The following is an 11300-nucleotide window of genomic DNA, read 5'->3' on the forward strand; positions in this document are numbered from 1 at the left end:
ATTAGGCTTCGCAGCACAAGGTTACAGCCAGGCCATTGGCACAGGACTGACCTGTGGAGGCTGTCCATGAAGGCACAAGCTGAAGTAAACCATCTTATCCAACACTCATATACAACTAATGGGAAGCAGACGCAAAATTCGACCCGAGTATGCCTTTTGCGCACCCACGCTCCTCTCCTCCTTTTCATTCTCAAATCCTTCCATTTATCCACTCTGCTCGGGCTGAGATAGCAAACCTGACACTGATGCCCTGTAGTCCATTAGCACTCTTAGAGCCTTCTCTGAATCAGCTCTGTTGCTCCCTTCACCTTTTCCTCCTCTCAGCCTGTCTTCCCGACAATCCTCATTTCTCTCTCAACCCTTATCTGGCATTCTCTGTCTTTCTGTATGTCCTCCTAGATATCTGAGTTGGAACAAGGCAAGTTCAAAAGGCTTTTATAGCATTTACAGTCGTTATTATGTGCTTTATACGTTTTGATTTTTCAACTTTTATTTGTCACTATCTTGTGTATGCGACTACAGTGCTGTGCTATGCATACTGATATCTGTTATGTACTTTAAATGTAGTTTTAAAGTTTTTCTTTTTTAACTGGATTTCATTAAAGTTGAACATATCACGGGAACTGAGCCTATCACAGTTCAAGTCAGATTCAGATAATACTAGAGCGATGCAGCTGCAGAAAATCCTCTTAGACACATGATACCACTGATAACTTTTCTACACATCATCGCTTCTAATGCAAAGTCACTCTCAAACAGACCTGTTATTGCAGATAGGACCAGGCTGACAGGAAAAGCCCCCCAAAAGGATGAAGACTCCAAGATTGTATGTGTTCTAATCCAACTAGATCAATCCTTTCTGTAAGATGCAATGGTTTGAACACTAGACAAGCAGTACAGTGGGAAGTGTTGCTTGACCAATCAAGCCGATTATAAATGTTGCCTGCAGAATGTACTATGCAGATAAATGTACATGTCTCAAACAAAACACTGGATAGTGATTTTGGAGAAAATATGTTCTGATTATAAATATTACTGTTTCAGCCATAACCGATACTATTGATAAAAGCTAAAACAACAACAAATCCTTGCACTTGGAACGCTTCTTTTAGCAAAAGTTTAGTATTTTTGCTTGGGATACATTAAAGTTGCTAATTTCTAATTCACATGATAATAAGTTTGGGGAAATTTCACTCACATCTGAAAGGCTTAATTTATGTATTATTTGTACTGGAAAAAGCTATTCATCAGATCTATGGTCACTCAGGTCTTTCTGTGTGGAGTTTGCATTTTGTCCCAGGGCCTGTTTGGGTTCCCTCTGGGCACTCTATCAACCTCCCACAGCCCAAACACATGCATGCTAGGTTAATTTGTGATTCTGAATTAGGTGTGAATGTGAAAGTGAATGCTTGTCTTTCTCAGTTAGCCCTGCAGCAGACTGTTGACCTATCCAAGCTGTACCCCGCCCCTTGCTTTGTGACAGCTGGAATAGGCTCCACCCCCACCCACCCTGAATTGGATAAGCGAGAGAAAATGAATGGATGGATATTAAATGTTTGAAAGCCTTCCAAAGTAAAAATAAAGCAACATTACGTTGCTATTCAAGGTAGCTTATATTTAGTAACACAGACACATACATATATAGCCATATAAGACAGTAATGTATGTACCCTGAAAAGTATACCATCTAATATTTTCAAAATGGGCACCATAGGAATGAGGTCACTGGCACTGCGGTAACTAGATCCAAACACTGACAGACAAATAAAAATGAATGATAGCTGTCTAAGATAAACAAGTAGAAAGGTGCCCTTGACCCCCTGTCTCCTTAATTTCAGTCTGAGTTGTGAACCCGTGAAGACTCCCACACCTCAGTCACATCTGGAGAGCAAGTCTAGTCCCGGTGGAGCCTCTGCACAGAACTAAATCCTTAATTTATTCGCTGCCCAATTCTCTATTTTTTCAGAAGATCACACCACAACCTCATCAAAGTCTATTGTTTTAACAAATGTATTGTCTCATTTGTCTTAACTGAGCCTTGAAGACTGGATGCTGCTGCTTTACCTCAGGGTTGCCTGAGAGTAGACGAGACAGCAAACATCTGGGGAAATAAGCACAAAGCTGTGATTGCATCCCACCTCATCTCTGTAGAGAGAATCATTTGAACCCGATTCAGTTTGTGAGGAGTGACAGGTAGATGCTGCTATGGCAACCAAACCAAAGCAGTGTCATAGATAGCAGCTCTTTACAGAGGAAGCTCTGCAAGCATGTGAGCACCCACACACACATATGCACACACACACACATGCACACACAAGCAAACAATGCAGACATAACCGCATGGACTTAAAATGAATATTAGAAGACTCTCCCATTCCTCCCTGTCACTCTGAATCAAGAAAACCGCAGCATCCTCTCTAACTCCATCTCTAAGCACTCTTCCTCTTCCGCTCCCTCGCCGTCCCGCCCGTTCTGCGGGTGGTGAGGTTCATCACAGCCTGCTAAATAATCTGCCTTTAATAAGGATTAAAATCACACCTCAAGAATTACCGGCTTATTATTGAACTATCCCTTACAAAGACTACAATAACTAATTTTCTTCAATATGTCTCTCTAACATGAAGGAGTAAAAAAGCATATGTCTATTTTTATCTTGTCTGCCACTTTTCGATTAAAAAAGAAAGAAAGAGAGTGCAGCAGGGACCTGAAACACAAACACCAGGATGTACACATGTTCAGACTTTCTATCACTCCCCTACACATCCTTCACATGGAGGTGCATCCATCATAGTGTGACTGTCTTTCTGTCCCTGCTGAGTGTTGCCCCCTTTACACAACTCACGAAACTAATGCATCCCCTGCATGCCGAACAAGTTAAGTACATCAGCCGTGGAGCATCCCAAACACGAAGCTTAAAGGTTGAATGTGTACAAAAGTGATATTGTGCAAAAGCTAATGATTATGATTCATAGTATGATGATACCAGTTTTGCAATTTAAATGAGTCAAGGTCAATATTGTCCAGTGGAAAGACTAAAATTTGGGCAACTTGAATTCATCATGGTATCAATTTTGCACCAATCAGCTGTGGCACACAGACACTAACCGTTCTATCTAATATAATATATACATGTTGACATTATATGTAGAAACCTTTCATAAGGCTGTCATAAAACTTCATTGTTTTTATTGGTCAAACGAAGCGATTCTTTTTAAAAGAAAACAATGAAAATGCCAACAGTGTTAAGAAAAATCCTAAACTCGAGGCCTCTCTCCTACAATGTAGTTCTAACTATAATATAGTCTAACGTGTACTTTGTGGGTCACCAGTTTTAGAGAGAGAAAACTTTGCACATGCACACAAAAACATTTATCAAAGCACAAATTTTCATCGTCATAAAGCTGTCAGTGCAAGGTGAAGGGGAGGAAAAAGTAAACAAAACCCAGACGTAGGGAGTGAAAATAGTTAGACCCAAATTGAGGTTAAGATATGTGAATTTATAGTTAGGGAGGGCATTGTCTGCACCTATAGCAAAACTCAAGTCGGTAACTCAAAAAGTTTCAACTCTGATCAAAAACGACATAAAGATACAGTCCGGGTGCCCTGCATGTTCATTTTTAGTCGCATCTGCTCTAAAAGCTTATCCTGATGGAGCTAGATGATCATATCTGCTCCTCCCCTCTACAAATAATTAAAACTATGATTAAAATGCCTAAAAGTAGGAATCATAAATAGCAGGGTGATTACAGTTTCATTTGAATGTTGAGCATTTTTATCACCACAGGGGGACAGGGGGTTCTGCATGCCGGCTCAGAAGAAATATTTAAATTGAGGGAAAATGTTTTCAATGCGGTGCCTTTCATTGAGAGCAATGATGTGTGTGTGTATTAGTCTCTGTGGCATCATTAAAGAGTGGGGAGCCAGTAATTTACAGAGTGAAAATTACTATAAAAGGGCTACATAATGCACACATATAATTTCCTTTCAAGCTTCAGCACTTACTGCATGTTAGTTGAGCTGGTACGTGAAACCTTCTTTAGCCTTCAGATGTCCACCCACTCCCCACTTACACATTCACTTGCTAGCTCACCGTTGTAGCTTCTTCTTAAGTAAAGTCTGGGCAAAACAGCTGCCCCTTTTTTTGCGTTTTGCACGTGCTAAAACGACATGCTCCTGCTGTGGGTTGCACATGGGGTGATCTCCTCCCGCTGCTCACACTGCCAGTCTCATCAACAGGCAAGTAGAGAGAGGGTGTGAGTGTAGAGTAAAGGCAGAGGAGGAGGATGACGAGGCAGAGGAGGAGAGGAAGATAAAAAGAGAAAGAAACAGACAGGAAGGACACTATATTTAGCACCGGAGCTGTCGCCTTCTGTTTTTCTCTCCTGAATAATCATAGTTTGACAGAATGTATCCTGCAGAGCAGAGGTTGCTGGGATGCACATCCCTCCCCTCCTCCACAAACATCGTCTCTTGAGAGAAAGTAGCAAAGTGTAGTAATAATTGCTGAGGGCTTGCGTGCCACAGTCAGCACATATTACATTCTGGAAACATTTTTGATACCATTACATTCTGTAATGGAGATACTAGGAAAAACCAGATTATGTCTACAAACTGCCAACAGGTGCAGTCTTGCATGGATGCATACAGTGAGTGGAGTATATTGGAATAGTTCAGCTAATTAAATAGTAATATGAATTTGGGACATTTATATATATATAAAAAAAAAAAGCCCTGAACCCTCCATCCTCCATCTTCACACAGAATTTGCTTTCATGTCGGCTAGGGAAGTGAAGGGTTGTGCTAAATGTGTTAACCTCAGGTACCAGTGACGTTGTGCTGGGAAAGAAGCAAACATGCACAGCTGGAAGGCAGAGTCACACACAGGGTTTGAATTTGATAACGCTGTATACGGTTAGAGCAGCGTAAATGTGAACTTTAGTTGGGACAAAAAGTGTATATTTGTTTGCCAAAAACGACTTCTTCTTCTTCTACTACAAGCTGTCTTAAAAACAAACATCAGTTGTTTGACAAAAATGTTTCGCAATTTCAATTTTGCCTAATATTCTCACTTATCTTTAAAAATACAAATGATTTAATTCTAAATTTTTACTTATTCATGATATTGGGCAAAAAAATGTAGAAGGAAAATGTAAAACTTTTCTAACTCCAGTTTGCTTCAAATAAAAATAATGAAGAAATGGAAGGGATGCGAATACTTAAAACTATCTGAAAGAGTGAAACAACAAACCAGGTGAGTCACCCTGGAGCAGCACACTGAACTAAAGATTCTGTGCAAAACTTTCACATTCAGATCAATTGAATTATCCCTTTAGAGCAACACTCTCAGCTCCCTCCACCTTTAGGTGAGTCACATAGCTCCACACACAAAATAATTCATCACTAGGAAAAGCAATAACATAAGCACCCCTCACTATCAGGGATAATCTTTATTTATTCAATGCCAAATTAATGATTGTATTGTGGTAATGTACACTGTACGCTTCTCTGTGTGATCAATTATGTTTAACATCTCCGTTGATGCTGCATGTAATACAATAACATCCAATGTAATGTGCAATGTGGTCTGATGAGAAAACTAATTAAAGGCATTAGTTTTGTAACTGAACAGCAAGAAGATTTAGAATTATAAACTCGCTGGCTGAATGCATTTGCCATCTCCCCGGTGATTTGCTAGTATAACATGATGGTTTGGTGCCTTTGCCTTTGATTGAAGGAGACCGAACAAGACAATTGAAGGAGGTTGCACGTGTTTTTTTTTAACATCTACTGAAATGAATCAGGCAAAAACATATTCCCAGGCTTAATATCCAGCCTGAGCAGCCAAGGATCATGTGCAAGCATGCAGGTTAGCTGTGGATAAGCTTTCAGCAGCTCATTGATTGCTAAGACTTGATTGCAGGCAGGTTTGGCTGAGGCTCTTAGCTCTGTCTCCGGTGTCAAAACTACATAAGAAGCAAGCAGGTTGGAAGAGGTGCAAGGGGAAAAGGGTTTCATTAGTGTCCCTTTGATAATCTGTTGAAAATGATGTGTTATCTCACGGTGAAGCAAGGGTTATTATTAAAATGCTTACTTGAAACACAGGAGTCAAAAAGATGCCATCGTCTTAAAGAGGAATGTCATGATAATGTATGTAGGACAAATTTCTCTTGACATGTACCATATAAATGTACCTATAGTCACAAGAGTCAGTGAAAGGACTCCATTTGTGTAGTCAGAAATAGAACAAGCAACAAAATTCCAATTATCCATAGATTAAAGACATGAGGGACATGCCAGTATTTCTGATCTTCACTCTGAAAACTGCTGGGAGAGATGAGCAGATAGTGAAGTCTTTGTTCAGGCATGACAATCATCGACTCATTAGATGGGACAAAAAGTCTGTTTGGGAGGGAGAGTACAAAGACTGAAGCCACATTAGGACTGTCCCCGAGAGTTAGTCCAATTACAGGACGGCCTGGCTTCGTCTTTGTTTCTCTGCTGCTTTCTTCTCAGAAGTAACCTTGCACCCAGGTGTTCAGAGGCTGAAGAAAAACAAAGTTAAATACTTTCAAATGTGCCTGAGGATTAGCCTAACAAGCTATTACTTGTTAATATGGTGCCATTCTCCCACAGTTTGAGGGCAGTTAACCTCGGGTGTGACTGGCTTCTGTTTGCAGGGTCACAACCTCTCAGAGCCATGCACACTAAAATAGCACGTGATTATAGGCCTTGTTTAAAAGTAAATATAGGAGTTCTCAGCAGCTGATCTAACCCATTCTCGCTCAGTCTTTATGACAAAGAGTGCATGTACATAACTGCATAAATGTGACTTTTGTTGTAGATGGGAGTTTAGATGGGAGTATTAAAACTTCACATTTTTTACAGTTACAAGGAGAGTAAAGGATCCAGGGGGACTTTATGTGCTGCTTGACAGAGTGATGCATGCTATGTGTGTGTCTGCATGTGTTTGTCAGCTCTTTTGAAGTCTGGGTTGATGTTCTGCTTTGAATGGACATTCCTTTGGTCTTAGCCTCTGTTTGCACACTTGGCCCTTATCACAGTTAATAACTCAGCCTGCCCTAACATACTCAGTAGCTGCTTTAGTCAGACTTATCGGCTTAGGTTCATAGTTGTGGTTTACAAGGCAAACCTTTGTTTATTTTATGTGACAGAGAGAGCAAAACTGAAATTATGAACCAATCCATACAGTTAAGAAAACAAAACAACACAAAAAAACAAAATTAAAAATTAGAAGGTCGAGTAAAAAAGCCCAGAGTCAAGCAATAACAGTGTAGGACTTTTTTTCTTTGCAGTCCCAAGAGAATCAACAATATAAAACACAGTTAAACACAGTTAAATCTCATCGTTAATAAACTATATGTGGAAGTGCATGTAGAATGGGTTTGAAGGAAAGTAAGTAAATGGATAGAACGCAGTACTAAAGTTGTATGTGTATCTTATTGTAATATTTATTATGCACAACTGTGTGTAGCTATGTGTATGACCCACAGTCTTTTGCTTTGATAGGGAGCAAACATTTGAAAGGCAAAGACAAATTGTGGGGTTTTTTTGTAACAAACTTGGATTTTAGCCAAACGCAGCAAAATCTTCTCTTCCAGCTTCACAAAATGCAAATAATCAGTAGAAAGCGATACTGTCTAACCTTTATGGATAAATATGTGAAGCTGGGTCATAATGAGCAAATTCAGCATTGTAGTACAAAAACAACAGCTGGGAACACTTGGCAGCATAAATTAGTATCTCTGTGTTTTATTTTAACTCCAAAATTGAGATGCTTGTTAAAATAGCTGGATGTTATCATACGGAGAATATTTAAAGTGAACATATTTGCATGGTAGCGCTAGTGTGATACGCTGACGAGTTAAAAAAAACATTAATAAAAGCACATTACACAAGTATTCCCAGCGGTACTGTGCAAAACCAATACAATTAGGGAATGCAGAGCTTAGGTGCATTTCTAGTCTTCAGTTATCTGAAGTTGCCCTGTGAGGCATAAAGTAACCTCGAAAACTAATTAAAAACAAAAAGGAACTCATTAAAAGAAGTAGGAAATAAATGAACTCTTTTCTACCAAGTAAATGTGCGACCATTAGTGTGTGAAATCCATGATTAAAGACAAAGAGAAGTAGATGGGATTCGAGGGATGAAGAAAAACAAACAGATAAACAAAATATCTGAGGAGAAAAACCGGAGAATCGGAAAAGCCCCTGGAGCTTTTTAAAATCAGCTTAGCATAAAGATTGCAATATCAAGTAACACAATTGAAATTGAAGCAAACACCAGTGCTGTAAAAACACTTGACATGTAACATAAGTTACCGTCTGAGATATCTGTGATTTCATTTTCAGAAAAATGAAATCCCCCCCCGCTTGCTTTTTACATCCAGCATTCCTAGATGATCACATTTAGGCAAATTTCTAATACAAAGATGAGATTTGAAGTGCAGTAATCTCATAAAACGACCAGGATCTGACCTCATCTGAGAATTATTAAAGTGTTTTTAGGGACAAGTACTATAACATGTCAAGAACAGTTATGGATGCAATGACTATTCCAACAATGGAATGACAAAGCACTCGACACACTGCCACTGAGGCCTTTTAACGGGACAGATCAACACACACAGGGTCTCATATGGCGCTGGCTAACATTCATAACATGCTGGATGTGTACCCTGAGTTTGTGCTCAGCCAAGTGTTAAATCTGACTTGATTTCAGAAGAGAGCCGAGGTCACAAAAAAGGCCTGTTTAGGGAACAAACTGCATCCAGGCGATTGGATGAAGACATATTCTCTTACCCTGAATAGTCAGGACAATCAGCAGCGCATCTCCTCATCCCGCTCATCAAGCCTCTCTCACACAATCACACAATCAAACTCAGTGTTAACCACTGAAGGGACAAACGGCAGGCTTGCCAAGACCTGAATTCAGTCGGTGCCAGCAGTTAACCCACGAAATCAAAGAGTGCTGACCGAAGTGGCAATCAAATCTGCATGTCTGAAGAGAAACAGAGAACTACACCAACTAGGTCACAGACACTGCATTATTTTGAATGTCTTACCTTTGAAGGACAGGAAAATTCTGGGAGCAGACAGGGGCTCGCTGGGAGGGGGCAGCCCCCCAGATGATAAAGCTAGTAGGGCCAGCAACCAGCACAGTTTGTCCCACAACATTGTTCCTCTGTTTGTTAACAGGGACAAAGGAGAATCCAGGAGCTGAGGGACAGACAGGGATGACCATCAAACAATGAGCAAAGCCCTTTCAATTCACAAAACTCGTACAGTAACCAACTCGTAGTTACTAAAGTAATTTGGTTGTTTCCTTGCAATCAATGGTGTATTATGCAGCTACTTTTGCCTTCATTAAAGTCAGACCACACAGAACAGCAAGCAATGAGTGAGATACATGGCAAAAAATTGGATATGAATTAATGTAGATTTTTTTTCCTTTTTAAATTGGTTGCCTATCATATGGTGGAATCGCAACTTGATCGTTTCATTTTATTAAGCAGGGAATGGGCTGGAATCTCCTTCCAGCTGCAAATACCGCTGCCCGCCCCTAGCCACTCTCTGCAGATCTTCACTTTTCGAAACAGTGCAATGAAACGTGCGTATAAATAAACGTTTAAGAGTTTAAAACAGAAACTGTTAGTTTATAGCGAGAGCTTCGTTTCACCCGTTGTACACGGAGCTGCCCCCTCACGCCTGGCGCGCACCGGCAGTGCTCACAGACTAAATCACAAAGCGCATCAACATGCTGTTATCCGCCACAAAGAGAGCTGAAGATAACGTCCTCATGAAAGAATCTGAAGAGGTATCCGCGTGTGGACCAGGCGGCACAAATGCGCGTAACGCCAGCGCAAAAAGTCACGAGAAATGCCATCTGAAGCGCCAGATTTGGAAACAATAAAAAACAATTTTAGCGAAGGTGTTTTGCTGTAATTGTCTGCGCATGCCACAGATGTTGTAAACGCGGATCCGAGCATGAGGTCAAACTGTCAGTCAGGGTTTAAGATCAAGTTCCACATTAAGCCCCGAAGGCAGAACTCCAAAGCCGACCGTTAACCAAAATAAAGGCTGACTTGGCTTTTGAGTTATGAGGACACGAACATGAACCACGTGTCATTTATAACGTTAACGGGGATTTTAAGCGGTCAAAAAGAATCCGCTGAAAACTGCACATACGTTTCCTCTGAAGGTACGACATCACACGAAGTCAGAACTTTTAAGGTCTTTAAAAGAAACTCGCACTGGCGATTAAACACACGCTGCTCTTGGCTGTTGCAATATTTCAAAACAGTATTTCAGAGTATCGCTCATTAAAAACGACCTCCCACACGCGCCGGAGAGCCACACCAAAATATAAATATGCGCAAGCTTGTGCTAAACACGAAACATTTCTAATATTCAAGGAAAAATTATTTTACAGACATTTCAAATACATCTTCTATTTATTACAGATTCTATCTTGCACACACGGAGACATTCTTCTTACTCGATTCCATTAAATGTGGCTTCCTATTGATTTAAGAGCGCATCTGTCAGAAAATAAATACTTAATTTAACTTGTCATGTAGCTGAAAAGCACTTAGATTATGACCTACCGTATGGTAACGTCCAGAGGATATTATGATATAGCTGGTCAGCACTGAAAACCATCCACAGATTGTTTGAGCTCCTCTGTCCGCAGGCAGGAGTATCAGTGTATCCGCCGCAGATCCCACACGATTATCCCAGAGCCAAATAAAGCTTGGGTTTAAATCAACTTGAAGCGGCCGCCTTAACTTGAAGTGATCTCTAAATCGCATTAACAGAATCTGTATTTTCCAGTCAAGAAGGTGACCAAGAAAGAATTGTTCCTGGTGCGTAGAAGGGAAGATCTTCAACCGTGCGCAGCGACGCTCAAGTGTGTAGTGCTGGGAAGCGGCTTTTGCAGGTGGATAAGCTGAGGTCTCCCGGCTGTGGACACACCCATGGGGGAGGGAACCTACCTTTAGCATCCGTGTGCGTCGTCCCTGCTCAAAATTGAAGAGAAAACGTCTCTGCTCTGCACCTTCATACACTCCAGGTGGCTACAAAGGTAAACTTACTCAAAAGAAAACACGACGCCTGCAAGTTAGTGAGTTTTCATGTTACTTTCAACATTGCATAGAAGAGTTGTCGCGCACCCTCTGCTACAACTGTCACAACCACTAACTATAAGTAAGCCTCACAGAAGAATCAGTTTTTACCTTTGCATCAGGGAACATCTGCATTCCCACTGCCTGTAATAAACATATC

At 40.6% G+C, this 11300-nt stretch overlaps 1 protein-coding gene across 1 annotated transcript in view; it reads right to left on the reverse strand.

Moving 5' to 3' along the window:
- The window catches only part of sema3fa (sema domain, immunoglobulin domain (Ig), short basic domain, secreted, (semaphorin) 3Fa), a 47775-nt gene extending 36826 nt beyond the window's left edge, over window positions 1-10949 (reverse strand). The window contains exons 1-2 of the mRNA XM_040001922.1: window positions 10625-10949; window positions 9083-9236 (exon numbers count right to left, since the gene is read on the reverse strand). Coding sequence (XP_039857856.1) covers window positions 9083-9236; window positions 10625-10828 — 358 coding nt within the window. The 5' untranslated portion in view covers window positions 10829-10949. The remainder of the gene's footprint in view (window positions 1-9082; window positions 9237-10624) is intronic.
- Window positions 10950-11300: the final 351 nt, after the last annotated feature.

The sequence above is a fragment of the Simochromis diagramma genome, unplaced genomic scaffold (assembly GCF_900408965.1).
Source record: "Simochromis diagramma unplaced genomic scaffold, fSimDia1.1 OVJJ01000320.1, whole genome shotgun sequence".
NCBI classification, from domain to species: domain Eukaryota; kingdom Metazoa; phylum Chordata; class Actinopteri; order Cichliformes; family Cichlidae; genus Simochromis; species Simochromis diagramma.